Source organism: Camelus bactrianus, chromosome 22 (genome assembly GCF_048773025.1).
Source record: "Camelus bactrianus isolate YW-2024 breed Bactrian camel chromosome 22, ASM4877302v1, whole genome shotgun sequence".
Taxonomy (NCBI): domain Eukaryota; kingdom Metazoa; phylum Chordata; class Mammalia; order Artiodactyla; family Camelidae; genus Camelus; species Camelus bactrianus.
Genome location: NC_133560.1, coordinates 23,126,724 through 23,151,601, shown reverse-complemented (window position 1 = coordinate 23,151,601; position 24,878 = coordinate 23,126,724). Strand labels below are relative to the sequence as shown.

The window sequence follows — 24,878 nt, the reverse complement described above, 5'->3', positions numbered from 1 at the left end:
CTGGTGCAAACGCCCTGAGGTCAGAATAGGCATGTGTGAGGAGCAGTGAGGAGGCCATGCAGCCGGAGTGGAATGAGTCAGGGGATTTGGGTGGGAGATGAGGGCAGAGGAACCAGGGCCTGCCAGGTTCTACCTTACCCACCTCTAGGCCTTTGCCCCTGCTGTTCCTTCCACGAGACACCCTTTTCCACTTTATCTACTTTGCAGTTTCCTAATTTGTCCTTTAATGCCAGCCCTTCTGCCTCCTCTAAAGGGGTCAGCTCTCTCCTCAAGGCACCCACTGGCCTGGGATACCTTTCTCCTGACACCTCACACCACATGTATTCACTCTTTCCATGAAGACTGAGTGAGCTTAGACCAGAATCTGGGAAAATTCAGAGAAGAGTGGTATTTTAAATAAATAAAACAGAGCCATGGGCCAGAGATTACAGGCTTGGAGTTGCTCTGGGAAGGTCTCTCAGAGGAGGGATATTTAAACAGACCTAAATGATCAGCAGATACCAGCCGAGGGGAGATCTGAGGGAAGGGCATTACAGACCAGGGAACAGCCAGTGCAAAGGCCCTGTGGTTGGAAGTAAGTTGAGGGTATTTGAGGAACAGAGAGAAGGCCAGTGTTGCTAGATTAGGGTGAGGGGACTGAAGAGAGAGGTGGCTAAATAGGTGGGCAGAGACCTAACAGGACCACTTTGTAGACCAGATGAGGGGCAGGTGTTTTTCCTAAGAGTGTCAGAGAGCCAGGAACAGGTTTTCCAGTAGACAAATACGAGGGTGAGCTTGTAATTTAGGGTTTCTAAGGGCCCCATAGAGGATTGGCGAGAGGCCAGAGGAGCTGCAGGGAGGTGCTGGTGCAATTATCATATTTGGATGAGATTATACCATAAGTCCTTGGTCTCCCTGTTTAATGCCTGGAGTGCAACTCTGTTTCCACTGCCACCAAAGTCCCCAGTGGGCATCGATAAATATTCACTGAGTAAATGAATGCCAGAAGGTTGGAGTGAGAATTTGGCAGGGTTCCCCAGCTCCATCCGGGGAAGGCAGCCTGGAACCCGGCAGGCAGCATAGGGCCCATCCCTGGATAAGGTGGCCCTGTTCCTGGGCTGACTCAGCCTTGCTTTGCTACATCATCCCCATCTGTAAAATGGGTGGGCTGGAGAATTTGATCATAAACATCCTGACTTCATAATTGGGGTGAGGGGCGTCTCTCTGAGCCTCAGTTTCCTTAACTGTAAATCAAGAGCCAAAGAACTAGCTCAAAGAGTTCTTTACCCCAATGGATAAATATTTGAAGAAATGCCAAGAAGCAGGTGTAGCTTGAGGGAGTGCGCAAGGGGAAGAGGTGGAAGGAGAGAGGGAAGGTGAAGGCCTCGGACTGTGCAGAGCTTTGTGGACTTTGGGTTTACTCTGGGGAAGGTGGGAGCCAAAGAGGGATCTAGGTAGAGGAGGGATGTGACTTGATTCAGGTGTTCATAGGCGTCCTTGGGCTGTTGTAGGGAAAACAGACTATGAGGCCGAGGGAGGAGCCAAAAGACCTGGGAGGAGGAGACTGCGCTGGTCCAAGTAAACAGTAATGAAGACTGGAGACCTTGGGAGGTTGAGAAGTGGAGGGATTCTGGATTAGGATAATTTCTCCTTCTTCTCTTTCCTTCTCTGTTAACTAGCCGCCGCCACCCCCCCCCCCAAAGAGTCGCCTAAAGGAAAAAGGGAAACAAAACATCTCGCCCCGGTCTTTGGGACGGTGCAAACCACGCACAGCATCGGGTAACCAAGGTACCTGCAGCCCTCCGCGCTTTGACGGGTCCCAGGAGGGCGCCACAGTGGAGGCGCCACCACGGAGCGCTCCCCGCCCGGCGCCCAAGGGACCGTGGCTTGGCTCAGTCACCGACTTTGAAAGGAAGTGCGGGGTTGACCACGAGATAAAAGCTGTACGCTCCAGAGACTCCGGAGACCCTGGAGAAGATCCTCAAAGGTCTCCGCCCTCTGCCTCCGATCTGGCACGAGTCTGCATTTGTAGAGCGCCATCTGCATGCAGCAGCCCCGAAGAGGGGTCCCCATTTTACAGCGGGGAAAACTGAGGCTCAGGCGCCACAGGGCCCACAGCAAGTCCGTGACGGATTTAGGGGTCAAACCCCTTTTCATAACAACGCAAAACATTAAAAATCGCAGCAGCTAACCTTTATTGAGCGCTTACTGTGTTCTCAGCCCTTGGCATGCACTAATTTTATCAACACCTAAGGGGTGGGTGAGTAAAGCCTTCCCGTTTCACAGATGAGGCGCTTCTAGGGTTTGGGGACATGGGGCTCTGGGTTTTGAACCCACGCCTGCTCAGAATTTGTCTCCAGCCTATGGGGAAGCTCCGGTGCCTTGAATGGGGGATCGTTCTAAGACGCTTGAACTTGCAAACATCAAGGGGGATGAATTGTTTCGGGTTTTTTTTAGAGAGATCCCCGGAGGCTCAAAGGCCTCCACAGCTCCCCGCTTTAACGTGGCTCACTGTTTTCTTCGGGTTCCCGCGCGCTCAAATGGGGGGCCCGTGAGCAGCGGGAAGATCCTGAAAAAGGCAAAGGCGGCGGAAGCAGACGACGTGGTTTCGGCCAAAGAAGGGGGAGTCCGACCGGCAGGACCCCGCAGCCCCGGGGGCCGCCGGGAGCCGCGCCCCCTCGGCCCCGCCCCCTCCCCGGGCGCCGACCTCGGCGGTCACGTGACCCGGCCCGGCAGCCGCTGGGGCCGGAGGGCGCGGCGCGCGGACGCGGCGGCCTGGCCAGGCGGGGCCGAGCGGAGCAGGCCGGAGCGGGCCGTGCGCCGGGGGGGTCGTGCCGCGCCCGCCCCCTCCCCGCCCCGCGCGGGGCGCACGCGCGCTCCTCTCACCGCCCCTCCCTCCGCTCGGGGACCCCTGGCGGGCGGCGCGTGGACATGGCCAGCGACGCTGTGCAGGTAGGCGCACCTGCGTCCGCAGCCGCCCAGCGGCCAGCCGGAGCCGGGAATCCCCGCCCGCGCGCCGCTGGAGCCCCCGGGAACAGGGCAGTCAAGGCGGGGGCCCCCTCAGCCCTGGGTACCCCCTCCCTGGGTCGGCACCGTGGAGCCAGCACAGTCCCCTTCTCGGCAGGTGGAGGTACGCACAGTGGGGGAGCGGGGAGCTCCCGCAGCATCCCCAAGCTCCGCCCTTCCTGGAAAATTAGAAGGGGCGCGGCGGAGGCTCGACTTCGGGTGTCTGTGGCTGGTTGTGCATCCCGGTGCCTGTCGCCCCCGCCACTCACCCCCCACCTCCAGCGTTCGGTTCCAGGCAGGTGCCGCTCCACCTGGGCAGGTGCCTGGCGCGGTGCTCCGGGAGGGGAGGAGGCCGCCAGGCCCGTTCTCCTCCGTCGCACAACAAAGCTCCAGCGGGGGGCCTCCCTCCCTCGCCTCCGGACGCTTTACAATGGTCCCGACGCCACCCAGATTGGCACCTGTTGGCGGAAGTGCCCGAGTCACCTCATTAGGTCTGGGGACTGGGGACCCACACAACCAGGTGAAACCTTACTCCAGGTGAAGAGTGTCCAGGTCAACAGGCTGGGGATTCTCTTATACTAGGAATCCTGCCTGGGCATAGATGGCAGGGCTGGGTCACCCCCCTGCACACACACATATACACACAGGCACAGGTGACTGGCAACAATCGGCCTCCCAGCCAGATTCTCGGTGTGCCACCTTGTGGACATCACAGCCCTGGACTCATCTTCCTATCTGTGACAAGCAGGGTCAGGGTGACTTCTGACCTTCTTTGGTTCAGTAACCCAAGTCTGAGACATGTCTTGTACCTCTGGTGTCCCCAATAGTGCCTCATCATCCCTCCATCGTCCTGTGGTTGCTGTGTAACTGGGTTCTCGTCTCCTTCTGCACCTGCCCCCACATCCCCTCTGTGTCTCCCCTGTGACCCCCTGTCCCCCACCCCAGTCCTGCTGATGGCCTGCCAGCCTTGCCGAGGAGCTGGGCGTATCTGGTGTTGCCGATCACACAAGGTCAGACCTTGGGGGCTGGGGAAGGCTGGGGTCCCTGCCTCTACCCCTCAGCCCTGGGAGGGCTGTGTAGGAATCCCCTGGCGCATGCATGCGCTTGGTGTGTAGCAAACATGACCCAGACAGAGGCTGTGATTCCTGGAACGAGGCTGGACCCATGCCCTGGTCCCCTTTCCCATCTCCTGCCTGCTCTCTTCCCTCTTCCTAGTCATTCCTTTCTCATGGCTGCTTGGGTCTGCTAACCTGTCCTTCTGTCTGTCCCAGTGTGTGCCTGTCTGTTCTGTGTCCGGCAAACGGATGTCCTGTCCAGATTCCGGAAACACCCAAAGCATTGAAATCTCCGGACATGGGGTCTAGGTCCCTGGCCACTCTGGGAAGAGGGGAATTCTGGGAGATGGGCTCTCTCGACTTGGGATCTCCTGCTTCATGGTGGGAGTTGAGGGAGTAGGGATTCTCCAAGGCCAGGCCAGGCTCCTGATTCATGGGTTCATCTTGCTGGCCTTCAGGTGACCCCTGCCCTGGGTAGTAGTGAGTCACCCAAGGGAGAACCCAGGAGGCCGGGCCTCTCTGCTCTGCATATTCTCAAGCCTCAGCTGCCAGAGGAGGTGGGGCTGAGGGAGCCTGCTCCACCTCTCTGCCTGGACTTCCCCCATTTGACCTGGCCCTGCTCCTGGCTGTACCCCTGCTCTGCCTGCTGGGGATGGGGTGGAGCTGGGGGGTGGGTGGTGCCTGGTTGGTAGCAAGTGGTATTAGGTGAGCCTGGATTTAAATTCCAGAGCTGTCACTTCCTCATGGTGTGTGGTAGGCCCAGTGCTTTTGTTTCTCTGAGCCTTGGTTCTGCCATCGGAAAAATGAGGCTAAGAGGGTTTTCATGGTGGGGAAAGGCAGAGACCAGGCCAGCACACTCTGCAGGTGGGGCTGCTGTGAAATCCTTACTGGTGGTCACAGTCAGCAGCTCAGGGTTTGAGTCTCTGTCCTTTAATCCAGGGTTTCTAAGCCTCCACACTATTGACATTTGGGGCTGAATCATTCTTGAGGTGGGGGCTGTCCTGTGCATTGTCGAACCCCGTAGACACCAGTAGCACTGCCAGTTGCCAAAAATGTCTCTGGATGTTGCTGAATGCCCCCCAGAAGTGGCGTGGTGGCGGTGAAACCCCCTCCCCCTTTTGAGAACTGCTGCTGCCATCTGAGCCTCAGTTTCCTCACCTGCAAAGTGGGGCAGAAAAACGGCAGCTGCCCAGGCTAAATGTGAGGGTCAGTCAGTTCGTGGGAATGATGCTTTTGCCCTGAAGTAAATCCTCCCTGGGGGCAGCTGCCTTTGAGGTTGCTCGGGAGCCAGCCATGACTTTCCTCATCTGTGAAATGGCTTCTCACAGTGGCAGCAGATAATGCATGTGGGGGTCTTTATGTCATGCTTGCCACCTAGCCAGCGCTCAGATTCCAGGCACTCCTGTTTGAAATCCCAGTTCTGCCTCCTGCTGGCTGCAGGACCTTGGGCAAGTTATGTCACCACTTCAGGGCTCAGTTTCCTCCTCTTTTTTTGCGGGGGGGGGTAAGGGGGGTAATTAGGTTTATTTATTTGTTTATTTTTCACTTAACGGAGGGACTGGGGATCGAACCCAGGACCTCATGCGTGCTAAGCATGCCCTCTACCACTGAGCTGTCCCCTCCCCCATTCTCAGTTTCCTCCTCTTGAAGATGGGGTGATAATAGCACCTGACTCATGGAGTTGCATTTGTTGACCCGGGGGCAGCTTGTTGTAACCGCCCTTGTTAGTAGGAGTCATACTTGAGCCTTAGCGGGCCGCTGGTATTGGTGGCACTCTCATCGCAACCCTCCAGCGCTGTTTCCTCACCATGTGGGCCTCGGGGAGGTGCCACTGGGCTGGCCGGGGCTTGAGGCCCCTGAGCTGTGGTCAGCAGCAGCCAGAGGCCAAACTTAGCAGAAGCCGGAAGTTGGGACAGGCTTCGTCTGCGGGAAAGAGGCTGGCCTGCCCACGTGAGCACTCATGGGCGTTTACATTCAACTGTGCACAGGGGTAGGCGTGGGGGTGTGCACACACTTGCCAGCCTGTGTTCCATGCACGTGCCTATAGGTGTATGAGTGTATACACACCCAGGTCCAGCCTGTGTACACCAGGGAGGCTGCTCTTCACGTCCATGGTAGTGGGCTTGTGAGTGTGTGCATGCTGTGTACCCCTTGGGCATTCTCTCGGGACAGGGAGCTGGGGCCATCCCCGGGACACCTCTAGAGAAGCAGGCTCATCCCAGGAGTGGGGGCCAAGAGGAAGGTCCTCTAGATGCCCCCGAGCCCCAGAGCTGGCCTGTCGCGAGAGTTGCTGGGAGCGAGCAGGAAAGAGGAAGTGGCAAGCGAGAGGCCCTGGCCAGGCTGAGGTTCAGGAAGAGGGCGGGGTCCTCAGCCGGGACCCAGGATGGCGGAGGCCGATGCCCCTTTGGACCAGGAGCTGGAGGTGGGGGCTGAGGTCTTGGTGGGGGGGTAGGCAGAGGAGGACCCCAGTGGCACAGGCTGGAGGCCCTGCCCTCAGTACCTCTTGGTTTTGGACCTAGAGGAGATGAGATGGTGGCGTTGGAGTTTTTGTTTGAAAGATGAAACTGTTTGGGGCCCATTGGGCTCCCAGCTTAGGGAGATAGAGGAGGAAGAAGACAGGGCTCTGGTCTTCAGGGTCGTGGTTGTAGAGGATGAAAGGAGGGGAGATGGGGACTGTCCCCAGGATATTCTAGCTTGGGGTACAGCAGAGGTAAGGTGAGGACGGCCCTCAGCACCTCCTTGTGTGAGGGCACAGCAGTGAGGAAAAGAGGCCTGCTTTTTGGACCCCAAACTCCCGGTTTGGGGGGACATCAGAGGCCTGTGCTTGATACTTCCTTGTTTAGGGAGCCACAGGGGGAAGATGGAGTCTGCCCTCAGGACCTCCTAATTTTGAGGAAAGGGGTGAGGAGATGGGGGCCTACCCTTGGGACCTCCTAGTTTAGGGGGGCAACAGAGGGGAGAAGGGGGGTCTGCCCTCAGGACCTTATCATTTGAGGGGCAACAGAAGGGGGACGAGTCCTGTCTTTGAGACCCCTTAATTTGAGAGGACAGTAGAAGGGAGATAGAGCCTCTCCTCGGGGACCTGCTAGCTTGGGGGGGCACAGTGGTGGGGCAATGGGTTCTGCCCTCTAGATTCCCACTGTGTAAGGATGGATGAAGGGAGACAGGACTCTACCTATGGCCCCCTAGTCTTAGAGGACAGGGAAGGAAGAAGGCCCTGCCCTTGGGACCTCGCAGTTTGGGGGTGTCAGAAAGCTGGGACAGGGCCTTGTTTCACCTCCCAGTTTGGGGGGCGTGTCAGAGGACACGGAGCAAGCCCTGTGCTGGGAGTTTCAGTCTGGGAGGAGGCCAGGCCAGGCCTGAGCGAGGTCTGCACCGCAGAGTCCCCCTGGCCCCACTGACCTTGCCCCGTCCCCTGCAGAGCGAGCCGCGCAGCTGGTCCCTGCTGGAGCAGCTGGGCCTGGCGGGCGCGGACCTGGCGGCCCCCGGGGTGCAGCAGCAGCTGGAGCTGGAGCGGGAGCGGCTGCGGCGAGAGATCCGCAAGGAGCTGAAGTTGAAGGAGGGCGCCGAGAACCTGCGGCGGGCCACCACCGACCTGGGCCGCAGCCTGGGCCCCGTGGAGCTGGTGCTGCGGGGCTCCTCACGCCGGCTCGACCTGCTGCACCAGCAGCTTCAGGAGCTGCACGCCCACGTGGTCCTGCCCGACCCTGCAGCTGCCACACACGGTGAGCCAGGCCCCCACCTCAACCCCGGGATGCGGGACTGCAGGGGTTCCACTGCCCGGGGCGCCCCTGCTGTCTTCCAGAGCAAGGCCAGCCCCATCGCCACTGACCCCCGGGGAGACACACTCGGTCACGACAGCTCCGAGCTGCAAGGTACAGTCAGGCCAAACACCAAAACCAACACCCAGGGAAAGGTACACACGGTCACACCTAGACAACAACAGAGGGCTTATACAGTGTCACACACATTTCTAGGCTCACAGTCACACCACCGCCTGGACAATACCCAAAGACTCTAAAGTTTCTTTAATTTTTATTTATTAAAAAAATTTAAATTTTGGTCAAAAAGCACATAAAATACATCATTTTTAAGTGTAGAGTTCAGTGGTCAGCAGATTCACATTATTGCGCAAGGGGTCTGCAGAACTTCTTCATCTTGCGACCAAAGACCCATGTACACGTCACATCAGTAACCAGGGACCCTCACACACAGTCATGCCAGCACTCAGACAACACCCAAGGACCTACACATTATCGTATGAATACCCAGAGGCACTCACACACTCACCACAACACGCAGAGACTTCCATACTGCCACCCAGCACCCAGAGACTCACACACACTCACGCCAAGCCCCAGAGATTCACACACTCACGGCTGCCCAACCCTTACAGAGGTCCACCAACCCCTCAACAGCCTGAGACTCATGCACACAGTCAGACAAGGCCAAAAGACTCAACATCCTTTACCCCAACACCCATACACCACCTGGGAATGTCAACAACTGGAGACCAACATGGTCACATCAACACTTAGAGATAGAGCTCACCCAACACCCAAGATCTCATACAGTCACATCTGCACCCAGAGTCCATAGAGAGTCACATAGAGCCATGCCAGCATCCAGACACGCATGTCTGGCTGTACCAACACCCAGGCGCTTGGACACAGTTGTACCAGTGCCGGGAGATCTGAACACCCGACAGTCGGGAGCACATGCATCATCACCCCAGCACCCAGAATCTCACACAGGCATTCTGACACCTCATACTCACGGGTGTACCAGCACCTAGGGAGACTCACACTCACTCAGTTACACCAGCACCCGCAGGTCAGAGGTGTAACCACAGCCACAGCCACAGATGCCCACACAGCTGTGTAAGTAGCGGACTTCCGGCCAAAGGTGTATCCAGTCACACCAACACCAAGGACTCGAGCACACCTGGGTGCTTGCAGGACTCTTGCTCTTTCATGCTCGTCCTGCCCCAGCCCTGAGGGGTTTCCCTGGGAGGGCTTGGGTGGTTGGGCCCTCTGGGCCCTGGCCCCCGGCTTTTCCTCCCCCTGGCCCTGGGGATGGATCCCTCAGCTGGGGCAGAGCCTCCTGGGCAGAGGGAGGTGAGGGCCCTGATGACTCTGTCCTACTCACCCCATCCAGATGCCCCCCAGTCCCCCGGTGCAGGCGGCCCGGCCTGCTCGGCCACCAACCTGAGCCGCGTGGCCGGCCTGGAGAAGCAGCTGGCCATCGAGCTGAAGGTGAAGCAGGGGGCAGAAAACATGATCCAGACGTACAGCAATGGCAGCACCAAGGTGGGGGCAATGCGAGTGCACGTGTCACTGCGTGCACATCCCAGGCTTGGGGGTGGGGGTAGTCCGTGGGACAGAGGGCTGGGGACAGGGGCTGGTGGGTGACTGCAGCAGAACTAGGGTGTGGGCAGCTCATGGGGTGTGTGGGAAACAGGGTGACTGTGGGTGATGTCAGACGGACACACGGCAGAGACTGTCCCCCCCAGTCTCTCAGTTACCCCCAGAGACTCAAGGGCATCCACAGTCAGGGCAACACGCAGCCTTTCACTGCTGGTGGCGTCTCTCTGACACATGTACACGTGGTCAACCCTGATGCACACACACCATCATCCTCACATCTAGAGGCACACCCACGGTCATGACAACATCTGGAGACACACAGAGTCATATGAGCACCTAGAGCACTGTCATAACATCTGGAGACACAGCAGTAACAACACTCAGAGACACGTGGAGGGTAACCACTGCGGCCACCTCTAGACACACAGAGACACACACCATCATACAACACCCAGGGCACACAGCACAGGCCAACAGTACACCCAGACACACAGACACACAATTACATATACACCCAGAGACCAGACAGACACTCCCCCCAGTTCTGCCAACACCCAGAGATGCTTACATCAACAAGCACATTCAGACCTACAGCTGGAGACCCCTACTCACTGTTGAGGGAGCACCCATGCTTGTGTGCACACACAGGTGTGAGTGTTACGTGGGAGGGCACAGACAATGCAGATTTTTTTTACCTTTTATCGAGGTGTAACATACAGACGTAAAGGGTGGAAGACGTAAGAGTACAGCCTGATGAATTTTTATCTGCATACACACCACCTCACCAGAATTCAGAACATTTCCAGTCACCCAGAAAGCGCCCTCCTGCCCTCTTCGGTCGAGCCCCAGGTTTCTTTCACCACAGATTAGCAGTTCCTGGTTTCAGCACCAAGTAGATGGAAAAAATCCACCACCAGCTTCCGGGGCTTGTATACACACATGGGGTCCTTGGCCAGGCTTAGTCGTCGCTGGGTATTGAGCTGCACACGCAAACATCTGGACCCCCACTTACTGCAGACTTCCTCACCCACCCACCCAGTCCCCCTTGGACTCACCCACGTGGCTACAGGCAGGGCGACACCCACCACGGGGAACACTCACCCACACGTACGCCACTCTGACAGCTGACACAAATACAGGGCCTGCTGGTGCCAGGCACGGCTCTGAGCCCTACACACAGATTAGCTCCTTTAATCCTCAGCCCAGTGGTGGGTGTTGCTAATATTACTCCCACTCCTGCTGATGGGGAAACAGGCCCAGAGCGGTTGAGTGGCTTGCCCGAAATCACGCAGCTGTTAGGTGGCAGAGCCAGGATTCAAATGCCATGGGCTGAGTCTTCCCTCTACACCTGGGAACACAAAGACACACCTGCAGTCACACCCACACGTGAGCGCTCTGTCACATGGCCGCCCTGGGCCTGCACGGTGTGGACGGCAGGACTGGTGGTCAGCCCCCGTCAGCCCAGCCTTCTCCTCACGGCCCCTTTCTGCCTCCAGGACCGGAAGCTGCTGCTGACGGCCCAGCAGATGCTGCAGGATAGTAAGACCAAGATTGACATCATCCGCATGCAGCTCCGCCGGGCACTGCAGGCCTGCCAGCTGGAGAGCCAGGCGGCCCCGGATGAGGCCCAAGGTGAGTCCTTGCCCTGAAACAGCCCGGCCTGCACTCCACCTTGCAGAGTTCAGTTCCCAGCCCCGTGAAGGGTCCCATTCTGAGGCAGGGAGTTGGGTACTGTGACTCATGATGTGACTAGAACCCCATTCCTGACCTCCGGGCCTCAGTTTCCTCTTTTGTCCCACTCAAGATTTGCACGTGGGCCAAATCTGCTACTGCCTTTTTTTTTTTCCCCTGCAAATAAATTTTTATTGGCACCCAGCCATGTTCATTCATTTACCAGCATCTGAGGCTGCTTTTGCACTGTGACAGCAGAGCTGAGTAGTAGCAACAGGGCCCGTGTGGTCTGCAAAGCCAAAGACATTTACCTTTTGGCTCTTTATGGGAAAAATGTACGCACTGCTGGACAAGGTGGTTGCCTGGTCACCCCTGTGGTGTAGCACTGTGGGTTCCACAGCATGTGTGTGACTCTGCATGTGTCCCAGTGATGATTGCCTGGGGGGGTGTCAGCCCAATTGTCAGCCTGAATTTGTGACAGGGTCTTGATGTATTGTGTGCAGGGGTGAGTGTGTCTGGGCTACTGATGTGTGTGTCAGTACTAATGTGATGCCGACTGTGGGGACCGGAGGTTGCAGGCATGCCCTGTAACTGTAATACTTTGTGTCACCGTGAGAGAGAGAGGTGTCAGCTGTTGGTGGGTGTTAGTGCACTTGGCTGCTATACCACAATACCACAGACTGGGGGCGCAGACCTTTTAAACAACAGACATTTATTTCTTACAGCTCTAGGAGCTAGGAAGTCCCCAAGATCAAGATGCCAGTCGATCTGGCCTCTGATGAGAGCCCTCTTCTGGGTTTGCAGACAGCTGCCTTCTTGCTGTGTCCTCACTGGCCAAGGGGGCAAGGGAGATCTCTGGGGTCCCTTTTATAAGGACACTGATCTCATTTGTGAAGCGTCCGCCCTCATGACGTAATCACCTCCCAGAGGCCCCACCTCCTAATACCATCATCTTGGGGGTGGGGTTTCAACATCTGAATTTTGCAGGGACACTAGCATTTAGCTGATAGCAATGGGGCCTGTAACTCAGATGACAGTGTATGTGTCACTGTAGGAGGGAGGTGTCAGTGTGACTGTGTGATTGTACCCTGAATGCCTATGTGGGCTCCTCAGTGACAGTGTGTGAAGGTATGATCACATTCTTGTGCCCCTGGGTGACACTGTAACCTTTGGTGACTGCTTGATTTTGTCCCTGTAAGTGTAAAAGTCTTAGTGAGTGGGCACATGTGACAGAAGGCCCGGTGAGTACCACACAGCTGTGGGTGCCTGTGACTCTGACCGAATGCCAGAGTCTGAGTCTGGGTCATTATACAGGACAGCAAGACTGTCCTTGGGATCTCTAGCTATGGATAAGGGTGACTGTAACCTTGTGTCTCTGGGTGACAGGCTTCCTACACCTGTGTGATGATGTATCCTTGTACCTGTCCCTGGGCCATTAGGTGACCGTGGCTGTGTCCTGTGTTGGGGTATGGCTGCATCCCTGTGACTTCATACTGGGTGTGGTGGCCAGCCTGTTTCTCTGTGACACTGGGTCTCTGTGTCTATGGGTATTATTGATGCTGCCCTGCCTGTATGGCAGTGTGATGGCATTTCCTTACCGTCCCTATGCCTTACCCATGTGGCAGTGTGATGGTGTTCCTGTCATTCTTCCTGGGCTGGAGTTAAAGCCCTGGGAGTTTTGCCACCATGTGACTGTGTCCCGTAAGAGTTTGTGTTTCATGACTGTTTCCCTCTGCCCTTGTGACAGTGTCCATTTGCTGGGGGTTGACAAGGCATCTATCTATTTGATATCGGCCTCACCCCCGTGACAGTGTCCCTCTGTGGCAGTGTGACGGCATCTTTGTGAAAGTGTCTGTTTCTCTGCCTGTGGGTGGGTATGTTCCAGTGCCTACACTGGTGACAAAGTGATAATGCCACTGTCACCTTATGAGTGACAGTGTCCCTGTTCCCCCAACTGCATTGTATTTCATGGTGTGGGTGGTCACCATTCATTTACTCAGACCCCTACTAGAGGAAATGAGGTTGTTTCCAATCTTTTGCTCTTTGAAAGAAAGCTGTGAATAATTGTGAACATATGTCAAGTGCAGAGGTGTGTCTGTGGAATAAAGCCTCTGAACTGGAATTGCCAAATCGAAGGGTAAATACATGGGGGAGGGTAGAGCTCAGTGGTAGAGAGTGTGTTTAACATGCAGGAGGTCCTGGGTTCAGTCCCCAGTACCTCCATGAAATAAATAAATAAACCTAATTACCTCCTCCCCCTCAAAAAAAAAACAAAAAAAACCAAAACGAAAACAAAAAAGTTTTTTTTAAAAAGGGTAAATACAATTGTAATTCTGATCGAAATGGCCGAAATGCCTCCATTGGAAAGCAACTTGTATTCCCATCAGCAATGAATAAAAGTTACTATTTTTATTAAGTGTCTCTGTGTCTGCGTGACTATATCCTTGTGGCTCTCCAACTGCCATGGTGTTCCTGTGACAGTCCCTGGGGATGAAGTGGGACCCTGAAAACGTATCTGTCCCTAAGCCTGTGTTAACAGTGTGCCCTGGGTGACAGTTTACATCCCTGGGTCCATCCATGTGCGTCACGGTGTCTGGGCAAAAGAGTGACAGCATCAAGGTGGAAGTGTGGCTGTCTGCCCGTGGGTGACGGTGTGGCTGTGTCGCCGTGACCCCCTGCCTTGGGAGAAACTCATGCATGTTGGTGGTGGTCTGTCTGTGGACAGTGCTGCGAGTCTGGAACCGGGCTGGTTGGCCCGAGGTCCAGGGTGGCCTCACTGCCTCGTGTCCCACGCCCACAGGGGGTCCGGACCTGGGGGCCGTGGAGCTGCGCATTGAGGAGCTGCGGCACCACTTCCGAGTCGAGCACGCGGTGGCCGAGGGCGCCAAGAACGTGCTGCGCCTGCTCAGCGCCGCCAAGGCCCCGGACCGCAAGGCGGTCAGCGAGGTGAGGGGCGGGGCGTCCACCCGGAGGGGTGGCTCTTCCCCGAGAGGCGAGCTTCCTTTTCTGGGATCCCAGGGGTGGGACCCAGGTGGTTTGAGGGCTTGGGCTTCGAGCGAGGAGCCGCAGGTAGGAATAAGCCCGTCCAGGGGAGGGCCCTGGGTCTGCCCTCGGGGAGGGGCATGCCCGATCCCGCCCCCAGCCCGGCCAGGCTCCTCCCACCGCAGGCTCAGGAGAAGCTGACAGAGTCCAACCAGAAGCTGGGGCTGCTTCGGGAGGCGCTGGAGCGGAGGCTGGGGGAGCTGCCCGCCGACCATCCGAAGGGCCGGCTGCTGCGAGAGGAACTTGCTGCGGCCTCGTCCGCTGCCTTCAGTGCCCGCCTGGCCGGGCCCTTCCCCGCCACACACTACAGCACCCTGTGCAAGCCCGCACCGCTCACAGGTAGGTCCCGACGTCCCCACCTGGACCTCACTCTCACAGTTCTGAGCTCCTGACCCCTCCGAGTCCCACAGCCCCTCGACCGCCAACCCTGATCTTCACTCTCTCCAACCCTGGACTTACATCCCACTATTCTCTCCCTTCCCCATTTACCCTAACCCTCTAGCCCTGGGCCACCTTTCCCCAGGCCAGACAGCCCCATGAACACTGGACTTCCCGCCCCACCTTGCCCTCTGGTTCTGGACTCTTGCCCCATCTCCCCGTCCTCACTTTCCCCACCCCTCCCCAAATGGCCCTTTTTTCTCCAGCCAGAGTCCCCCAGCTCGGTCTCACAGTCTTTCTCAGACCCCTCAGCCCTGAACCTCTGATCCCTCAGCCCCAAGCCAGCCAGCTCCACCCTCCTTAGATCCCTCAGCCGCTACCTCCCCAGACCAGCCCTCCTATAGACCCCAGCCCTTGTCAGACCTCTGATCTGATGTGACTCCACAACCATGAGCCTGCCCCTCCCTCAGGGACCCTGGAAGTACGTGTGGTGGGCTGCAGGAACCTTCCAGAGACCATCCCCTGGAACCCCTCACCCTCGGCAGGGGGGCCTGGGACCCCCGACAGCCGTACCCCATTCCTGAGCCGCCCAGCCCGGGGCCTTTACAGCCGAAGTGGAAGCCTCAGTGGCCGGAGCAGCCTCAAAGCGGAGGCCGAGAACACCAGTGAGTGGGCTTCAAGGGCCGGGAGGGATGTCATGGTGTGGGGGGTCCTGGGATGTCCCACGCTTGTAACATTCTAAAAAGCTAGTGCCTCACACCTATTAGGATGGGTACTGTAAAGCAAAACAAAACAGAAGAAAACAAAACAACAGGTGTTACGGAGGACATGGAGAAATTGGAACCCTCCTGCACTTTTGGTGGGGATGTAAAATGTGGAAAATAGTATGGCAGGTCCTCAAATAATTAAACAGAGAATTACCATATGATCCAGCAATCCCACTTTTGAGTAAATACCCAAAAGAGTGGAAAGCAGGGTCTCAAAGAGATAGTGGTACACCCATGTTCATAGCAGTGCTATTCACAATGGTCAAAAGGTAGAAGCAGCCCAGTGTCTATTGACAGATGACTGGATAAGCAAAATGTGGTCCATGCATGCCGTGGAATAATATTCAGCCTTAAAAAGGAAGGAGATTCTGACACATGTCACAACACGGATGAACTTGAGGACATATATGCCAAGTGAAATCAGCCAGTTACAAAAAGACAAGTAGTATATGATTCCACTTATATGAGGGAACTAGAGTGGTCTGCTTAGTAGTGATGGAAAGAATGGTGGTTGCTAGGGGCTGGGCGGGGAGGGAGACTGAGAGTTACTGTTTAATGCTAACAGAGCTTCAGTTTGGGAAGATGAAAAGAGTTCTGGAGATGGATGCACAACAGTGTGAATATACTTCAGACCACTGAGCTGGCCACTTAAAAATGATTACGATGGTAAATTTTATGTTATGTGAATTTTACCACAATGTGAAAAAAAAAAGCACTAATACGTGCATTAAAAAAGAATGAATAAAAGAAGAGTAACAGTAGAGTAACCACCTATGTTACCACCACCCAGGTCAAGAAATAGAATTCCCTGGAAGCCCCCTCATGCCCCCTCCTCAATTCCAGCCCCTTCCTCTGTCCTCGAGGTAGCTACTCTCCTGACTTTGATGGTTATCATTTCCTCACTTTTCTTTGTAGTTTTAGCACCCACATACACATTTCAAAACAATATAGTTTAACTTGCCTGTGTTTGAACTTCATATATGTGGAATCACACAGAACGTATTCCATGGTCATGGCTTATTTCCTCCAACTTTGTCTGGGAGACTTGTCCATATTGTTGCATGAAACTATCATTCATTCATTCATTTTTACTCCTCTGGGATAGTTCATTGTCTTGGGCTGAGCCATATCAAATTGCTGTCTTTTTTTTTTTTAGGTAAAAAATAGTTGAACATCAGCAATTTCACGGTTTAGCTAATAACACTATCTTACCATGTATATATTAATTTTGTTTTGTTTTTTTCTGGGGGGGAAAGGTAATTAGGTTTATTTATTTATTTGTTTGTTAATTTTTAATGGAGGTACTGGGGATTGAACCCAGGACCTTGTGCACGCTAAGCACACACTCTACCTCTGAGCTATACTCTCTGCCACTTTGTATATATTAATTCTCCTGTTCACAGACAGTGAGATGTTTCTAGTTTAGGGCATTATAGAAGCATTATATTTATGCATCTCCTGATGTACACTTGCCTGCATTTTTCTAGGGTGAGCACTTAGGAATATATTGCTAGAACTTGCATTTAGAGTAAAAGTGAATTTGGATCCCCCACCTCACACCATACACAAAAATCAACTGAAGGTGGGTTAAAGGCTTTAACGTGAAAGGCAGAACTGTAGAGCTGGGTCAGACAGCACAGTAGACTGTGATGGGTGAAGAGAGGACTTCTTTAATAAGATACGAGCGGTTACCCCCACCAACCCAAATTTCCTGACACCCCACCCCCACCCCTATTCCAGGTGAGGTTAGCACGGTGCTTAAGCTGGATAACACCGTGGTGGGGCAGACCTCCTGGAAGCCATGTGGCCCCCACGCCTGGGACCAGAGCTTCACCCTGGAGCTGGAGAGGGTGAGCTGGATTGAGGGACAACCAGGCTGGCAGGAGGAAGGGCTTGGGGCCTCAGGCATCCCCAGTGATGGCCCTCTTCCTCTCCCCTGAGGCTCGGGAACTGGAGTTGGCTGTTTTCTGGCGGGACCAGCGGGGCCTGTGTGCCCTCAAATTCTTGAAGCTGGAGGATTTCTTGGACAACGAGAGGCACGAGGTGCAGCTGGACATGGAACCACAGGGCTGCCTGGTGGCCGAGGTACAGCCTGACCCCCACCCTCAGAAAATGCTTTTTGTGTCTCCTGCTCCTGGTTTTCTAGAAGGAGAAAACATATTTTCTATTGGTCTCTGAACATTGATAGAAAAGTACATATCATTAGTTACATCAATGCCAACTTAAGCTGGGATTGGTTTTGTTCTGGCACAAGATAGAAAAAAAAAAAAAAAAAGAAGAAGAAGAAATAACAAAATTTTGTTCAAGCCAAAAAAGAAAAGCAAAACCCGGCAACATGTCATGGAGATTGGTACCTGGGCCACAATTGGGTAGAGAGAGTCCTTCTGCAGCGATGTTAGTGTTAGGGTCCAGATCAGGGTCGCCCCTCCCTCCCCCGGCACTATAGTCATTCTGGGTTGCAGGGCCCGTCCTGTGCACTGTAGGATGCTGAGCAAAATCCCTGGCCTCCAGCCACAGGATGCCAGTAGCAAGGTCCCCTCCCCCAAGTTGTGACAACCAGTCTCCAAACGTTGCCAGTGTCCTCTGGTTGAGAGCCCACGATCTAAATAACATTGCTAGCTGACCCCTGTCACGTGGCCGGGCCCTGTCCTAAGTACTGTGCTGGCATTAAGTGTTTAATCCTCACAGTGACCCAGTGCAAGTGGGACGGTTATTGGTCACATCTAACAGAGGAGGAAACCGAGGCCCCCTCATTTAACCAAAATCATCCTCACAAATTATTTAAGTTTGCCCCTAACATATAAATGTGACCTATTTTATGTATATATGCATGTGCGTGTGTGTGCGTGTGTCTCCCCGTGTCTAAATACCCAGGCGGAAGTTCCTATATGATCTCATAACCAAGGACCCCTGAAGGAAAGGAGCAGAGTAGGGCTGACTTCCAACGGCAGAGCCATGAAATTAAATTGTTCTTCCATTAGGAAGACCATCCAGAACCCACGTGGAGGATGGTGGTGGGTGGCCCTCGGGCAGATTCTGAGGCAGTCCTGCCTGCCTTCAAGGTTTACTTCTAACATTCTATTTTGTTCTTGTTCCTCCCCCGAAGTGCCATCCAATAGAACTTCCTGCAGTTCTGCCGTCGATGAGCCGATAATAGTTGAGTTCTGTTGTAGATGGAAGTGTTCCATAGCCGTGCCATCCTGTGTACTAGCTGCTAGCCACTCGAACCACCACACAGTTTGGTGACATTAGCACCTTCTAGAAGATTCCTTGGAATTGGGAGAATCCAGCTAGACCAGTGGTATCCCCCCGTGGGTGGGCAGCAGCGTCCCCTGGAGGGCTTGGTGAAACACGAGCTGCTGGGCCCCATCCCCGGTGTTTCTGATTCAGAGGGTCCAGTGGTGGAGGGGGGGATGCGATTGAAAACCTACATTTCCAGCAGGTGCCCAGGTGATGCTGACGCTATTGGGCTGGGACCACATTTTGGGGAATTGGGACACTAGACAAAGTGTAGGACCTGTTTGCTAGAGTTGTACGTACGTCTTGTTGGATCAGACCCGCTGCCCACCCCTGGAGAGGGGCCTGCTTGCCTGCTTCTTGTCTTTCCAAGATGACACTTCAGGAGGTGGCCCTGTTGAAGGATAACTGGGTTTTCTGACCCCTTAACACGTTGCATAGTACTCTGTGGTTGGACGCGATGCCACAGTGATTGGACTCCTGCAACGTTTGCACACCTGTGATCCTGAGGCCCTCCCCACCAAGCTGCCCGGAGGTGGGCAACGGTCCTCACACGCAGGCCCGTCCCCGCAGGTCACCTTCCGCAACCCTGTCATTGAGAGGATACCCCGGCTCCGAAGGCAGAAGAAGATCTTCTCCAAGCAGCAAGGTGAGAGGAGGGACCAGGGCAGGGGAGAGACCAGGGGTCCTGGAAGTGTCCCGGAGGGTGACACCTGCCCCCTTCTCCACAGGGAAGGCGTTTCAGCGCGCTCGGCAGATGAACATTGATGTTGCCACCTGGGTGCGGCTGCTTCGAAGGCTCATCCCCAACGCCTCGGCCACCGGCACCTTCAGCCCCGGGCCTTCTCCAGGACCCGAGGCTCGGTCCTCAGGGTAAGGAGGGAGGACCCTGGGGTTCCGGCTGCCCTGGCTGCTTCCGGGGGTGCTGGGTCTTAGATGCACCCTCCTGCTTGTGCTGCAGCGACGTATCTGTGGAGAAGCTGCACCTCGGGGCTGACTCAGACAGCTCGCCCCAGAAGAGCCCTCTGGGCCCTCCTTCCAGCCCATCAAGTCTGGTGAGCTTCCCCCTTGGCCTGGGCAGTGTCGGGGGACCTCCTTCCCAGCTCAAGACCCAGAGACCACCAGGAACTTCCCTGGGTCACACAGCACATCTCTGCCAGAACCTGGGTCCTATTCTCTATTCTGGATAAAAACGTGAGCTCGGGAGCCACCACCTGGGTGGTCCCTGCTCTACTGCCTCCCAGCTGTGTGACCCACACCAAGCAGCTTCACCTCTCTGTGCTTAGTACACTGTCCTGTAAAACGAGCACGTTTAAAACTCATGTCAATGACATAAGTCAAGATGGTGGTTTTCTCTGGGTGTTAGGGGGCAGCATTGATAGGAGGGGACACAAGAGAGCCTGCCAGGGTGATGGTTACTTTCTGCATTAGATTAAATGAAATGCCTCATAAAATTCAATGAGTTTGATAACAAAAAAAAAAAATCCAAAAGTTTAATAACATTGAATGCTGGGGAAAATGCAGGGAAACAGGCAGTCAGTGGGAGGCAAGGGAGTCACTCCGTCTCCTTCAGAGGGTACAGCTGGCTCAGTTAAAGATGGACAGTGTTGAGGGGTGGGTATAGCTCAGTGGTAGAACACAGGCTTAGCATCACCAGGGTCCTGGGCTCCATCCCCAGTATCTCCATTAAAGATTTTTTTTAAAATGGGCAGTATCTTGACCTGGAAATTCCACTCCTGGACATCTGTGAGGAACATTCACACACATGCACAAAAACACACATGCAGATGTTCACCATGGCAGTTCTGTGTGGGCAAAAAAGTGGAAACAACCTCAAGGTCCATCCTTGGAAGCAGTGCTAAATAAATGACAGGATGGAATAGTACACAGCACTGGAAAATGAGGCTGCTTTCTGTGTGCTGGCGTAGACTGATTTCCAAGACAGATGGTCCACTGGGAGAGGTGAGATTGGAATATGACCAACAATGGGTGCAAGGAAAACAGAGTCTGTGCCTGCACTTTTGCTTGAATGGGCATAGAATACATCCAGGAAGATACTGAGGAAATGAGTAACAGCGGCTGGCTCTGGGGAGGCTGGCTGGGGCAGGAGCAGACCGTGTTTCCTCCTGTACACCTGTTTGCACTGATTGAACCTTTAGAACTGTGTCTATAGTGGAGAGTGATGGACCAGGAGGTAATTTTTTTCCCTCTTAAATTAAAGATTAACTTTGATTCTTTTCAGAGATACATATGCATGTGATATAAAGCGTTAGGTAGTTCCATGGGGCTAGTGCCAATAAAGGGATAAGTAGATAAATGATAAAATATATTTACAGCATAAAATGTGCTGGGAAGAAAATTAAAGCAGAAAAGGGGGACAGGGAGTGTTGGAGGTTCTGTTAGTTAGTTAGTATGGCAGTCAGCTGGCCACCTGTGAAGGTGACATTTGAATAAAGGCCTGAAGGAGGTGAGGGAGGAACCTTACAGGTGTTGGGAAAAGAGAGTTCTTGGTGGCAAGAACAGCCTGTGCAAAGGTCCTGGAGTGGGTACGTGCCTGGTGTGTTCAGGGCACAGTGAATGGAACACTGTGGCTGAAAGGGGATTGAGGGAGGAGGTGAGTGGGAGGAGAGGTGAGGTCAAAGAGGTGACAGGAGCCTTGGTGGCTATTCTGACCTCCTCTCTCCGCCACAGAGTTCCCCGATCCAGGAAAGTACCACCACTCTCGAGCTGCCTTCGCAGACCCAGGAGACCTCAGGCCCCGCCCTGTGCAGGTGATACCCCTCCCCTCTCCGCCACCCACCACCCCTGCCCGCTGTCCCAACCCTACCAGTCTCCTCTTTCCACAGCCCTCTGAGGAAGTCACCCCTGACCCTCGAGGATTTCAAGTTCCTGGCAGTGCTGGGCCGGGGTCACTTTGGGAAGGTGAGGTGGGGGGCAGGGAGTTGGAGGGTCCAGACCCCCAGGGCCTTGGGCTGGCCGCTAAGGCCTCCCCCTACCACCCTGCGGTTCCAGGTGCTGCTCTCTGAATTCCGGCCCAGCGGGGAGCTGTTTGCCATCAAGGCTTTGAAGAAAGGGGACATTGTGGCCCGAGACGAGGTGGAGAGGTGGGGACCCTGCTCAGGCCCTCTGAGCACTTTGGTTTTCTCTTCTGGGAAATGGGAGATAGAGCTGTCCGCTCCTTGCAGCTGCTGTGAGAGTGACTCATAACAGTCTTTCATACTTATTAAACTAGCCCTGACAATAATAATAATGACCCTTAGAAAGCACCCACCATGTGCTTTATATTCAGTAACTCCTTCCTCAGCTCTAAGAGGTAAATACTGTTATTGTCCCCATTCTGCTGATGGCACAGAGAGGTGGAGCGAGTTGCCCAAGGTAAGCTGCAGGTCCGCGATTTGAACTTAGGGACTCGAGTTCTGAAGGCTGTGGTATTAATAGTGCCGTTGTACATCCTCTTCTTTGGGTCAGGACCCTGAGTTCAAATCCTAATCTTAAGGAGGTCCCTTCACCATTCAGAACCTCAGCCTCCCATCTATAAAAGAGGAGTAATAATGCCATTCTTGCAGGGTTTCCAGGTGGATTAAATGAGAGGATGCCTATAGAGCATTCTGCAGTGCCTTGCCCCCTGTAGATGCCGAGACTGTCCTCAGTCTTTTTGACACCCTTTTACTAACTAGGAACCCAATTTAGACAGGTAAATAGAGGAATTTATTGCTCTGGATTAGAAAAGGCCAGGGATGGACTACCTTCAGGCATGGCTTTAACCAGGTGCTCAGTTCATGTCTCTCAGTTCTGCTTTCCTCTGTGTGGGCTTTGCTTGCTGTCCCCTCATGGGGGCAGAATGTCCTCCATCCCAATAGTTTAAGGCTCATCTGCCATCTTTAGCCCTTCCTCCTTAATAACTCCAGCAGAAATCCTGAGATTCAGCCCCATTGCCTTGGTTTGCCCATTCGTGAACCAATTCCTGGTTAGGGAGATTGGGTGCTTCAAAGGGAAGTAACAGCCCCCCAGCGTCTCCCCAAATGGAAGTTGGGGGACTGTTACTAGGACAATGGATGGATTCTGAGTATCTGTTCAGCAGATTCAGAGATATTAAGCAACTTGCTCAAGGGTGCACAGCCATGTGGGGCCCTTGACAAATATCTGATGATTGCGGACCTCTAGAGCATCGGGGAGTCGGGGTTAGGGAGCTGCCGTGGTCTCTGACCCCCACCTCCTCACCCTGCCCAGCCTGATGTGTGAGAAGCGGATCTTGGCAGCTGTGACCAGTGCAGGACACCCCTTTCTGGTGAACCTGTTTGGCTGTTTCCAGACACCAGAGCACGTGTGCTTCGTGATGGAGTACTCAGCCGGCGGGGACCTGATGCTGCACATCCACAGCGACGTGTTCTCCGAGCCCCGAGCCATGTGAGCCTGCCCCCTACACACACACACCTCCACCCGCAGGCCCTGCCTCCCCCCAACCCAGGCTCCTGGAACTTGGGGGGACTGGAGGACTTTTGAGGACGTGGGAGCCTTATGTGATCCTCCTCCCTTGCCTGGAGTCCTGGCTCCCTCACACCAGCCTTTCTCCGCAGCTTTTATTCGGCCTGCGTCGTGTTGGGGCTGCAGTTCCTCCATGAACACAAGATTGTCTACAGGTGTGTGTGTGTGTGTGCATGCACATGCTCATGCATGCATGCTCTGCCCACTGGGGGGCCCTCAGGCTTCAGGCAGGGCCCAGATCCCCACTCATCCGTCTCTACATCCCCCCACTCCCTCACAGGGACCTGAAGTTGGACAATTTGCTCCTGGACACCGAGGGCTATGTCAAGATCGCAGACTTTGGCCTCTGCAAGGAGGGTGAGGGGCGGGGCTGGGATCTGAGGGGCTGGCCTCTGGGGTTTAGACAGAAAGGGGAGGGAATAGAGTCCCCAGCCCTACCTGGGTTACCCTGTACTCTGGTCCTAGGGCAGGGCTGGCTGGCTGGACCACCTCATGCTGGGCAGGGCTAGAGCTGCCTCCCCTCCCCACCATAACCTCATATGGCTCTGCTGTCCCCAGGGATGGGCTATGGGGACCGGACCAGCACATTCTGCGGGACCCCGGAGTTCCTGGCACCTGAGGTGCTGACGGACACATCGTACACCCGGGCAGTGGACTGGTGGGGGCTGGGCGTGCTGCTCTATGAGATGCTGGTTGGCGAGGTAAAGCAGGCCCAAGGCGGCTCCCTGGTACCGGTGTGTGCCCGGTGGGCGGGGGTTGGGGGGTGATCAAAATTGGTCTCCACCATGTGCTGTCTGGTTGGGGGCAGGTGGCCCTGTCTCCCTGACCTCAGTTTCTGCATCTGTAAATGGGGTACTTACCCTCCGAAGTGAGCCATATGAAGGCACAGCTGGGGCTCTGGGTGGAGCTGAGTATGGTGCTGCCAGAGGGGCCTAATTCACCCCGGCTCTCCCTGTCCGCAGTCCCCGTTCCCAGGGGACGACGAGGAGGAAGTATTTGACAGCATTGTCAATGATGAGGTTCGCTACCCCCGCTTCCTGTCAGCTGAAGCCATTGGCATCATGCGCAGGGTGAGGACTCCCAACTTGGGATGGGCCAGGGGAGTGGCTCTGGGGCCTGCAAGGGGAAAACTGACACGGCACTCCCTTCCCCCAGCTGCTGCGAAGGAATCCAGAGCGGAGGTTGGGGTCCAGCGAGAGGGATGCAGAGGATGTGAAAAAACAGCCTTTCTTCAGGGTGAAGTCCCACCCCCCAGGCCTAGTGGCTTCACCTCCAACATTGTCACCTCTCCTTGATACCTGCCTGCTTCTCCTTCCCCCTCCTTCACCCCCGCTGGCCCTCCTACACCCACAGTTGCTCCAGGCTGGCCTGGTCAGGAGCACTGCCTGTGTATGAGCCCAGGATTGCCCGGAAGGGACCCCCAGAGCCTCCCTCCGTCACTCACACTGTGATCCTTCCTGGGTCCCCAGGCCTCCCACTTTCCCCCTCTATCTTGTGACTCCCTATGTTGACCCCCACAGATCCAGAGCTGGACAGAGAGCAAGGAGCAGACTCCTCCTGCAGTCTGCCCAGAGCCTCCCCTGCTGACCTCCCCTCTCCCTTCCCTGCAGACACTGGGCTGGGATGCCCTGCTGGCCCGGCGCTTGCCGCCGCCTTTCGTACCCACGCTGTCTGGCCGCACTGATGTCAGCAACTTCGACGAGGAATTCACAGGGGAGGCCCCCACGCTGAGCCCACCCCGCGACGCTCGGCCCCTCACCGCCACGGAGCAGGCCGCTTTCCAGGACTTCGACTTCGTGGCCGGGTGCTGCTAGCCCCCTCCCCCCTACCCTTGCCCCGACAGAGCTGTTAGTAGTTTTTAAAGGGCCTTTGGGGTTTTCCCCATCCATGCA

At 55.2% G+C, this 24,878-nt stretch overlaps 1 protein-coding gene and 1 long non-coding RNA gene across 4 annotated transcripts in view; one reads left to right on the top strand and one right to left on the bottom strand.

Moving 5' to 3' along the window:
- The window catches only part of LOC141574662 (uncharacterized), an 11,622-nt gene extending 7,700 nt beyond the window's left edge, over positions 1-3,922 (bottom strand). The window contains exon 1 of the long non-coding RNA XR_012501630.1: positions 3,255-3,922. This is a non-coding gene — a long non-coding RNA (uncharacterized LOC141574662). The remainder of the gene's footprint in view (positions 1-3,254) is intronic.
- PKN1 (protein kinase N1) lies at positions 2,736-24,878 on the top strand. 3 transcript variants are annotated; one of them, XM_074350582.1, is made up of 22 exons: positions 2,736-2,931; positions 7,462-7,765; positions 9,198-9,349; positions 10,903-11,038; positions 13,878-14,023; positions 14,245-14,458; positions 14,968-15,162; positions 17,005-17,114; positions 17,206-17,349; positions 19,075-19,150; positions 19,233-19,374; positions 19,463-19,556; positions 21,193-21,272; positions 21,348-21,423; positions 21,514-21,605; positions 22,732-22,908; positions 23,079-23,141; positions 23,267-23,343; positions 23,545-23,687; positions 23,949-24,056; positions 24,142-24,222; positions 24,597-24,878. In XM_074350582.1, exons 1-22 carry the CDS (start codon positions 2,911-2,913, stop codon positions 24,798-24,800), a joined length of 2,835 nt encoding a protein of 944 aa, XP_074206683.1. In that variant the 5' UTR covers positions 2,736-2,910; the 3' UTR covers positions 24,801-24,878. The 3 variants fall into 3 exon arrangements, with proteins under 3 accessions (XP_074206683.1, XP_074206682.1, XP_010952442.3); XM_074350581.1 differs by lacking the exon at positions 2,736-2,931 and adding an exon at positions 3,924-3,995; XM_010954140.3 differs by lacking the exon at positions 2,736-2,931 and adding an exon at positions 6,321-6,462.

Bases quoted from the DNA above. Each gene is read 5' to 3' on its own strand.
- PKN1 (XM_074350581.1), top strand. From the start codon at position 3,939: ATGGCCTGCCAGCCTTGCCGAGGAGCTGGGCGTATCTGGTGTTGCCGA. The intron at 22,909-23,078 runs GTGAGCCTGCCC...CTTTCTCCGCAG, and splicing joins TTCTCCGAGCCCCGAGCCAT to CTTTTATTCGGCCTGCGTCG. The intron at 23,344-23,544 runs GTGAGGGGCGGG...TGCTGTCCCCAG, and splicing joins CTTTGGCCTCTGCAAGGAGG to GGATGGGCTATGGGGACCGG.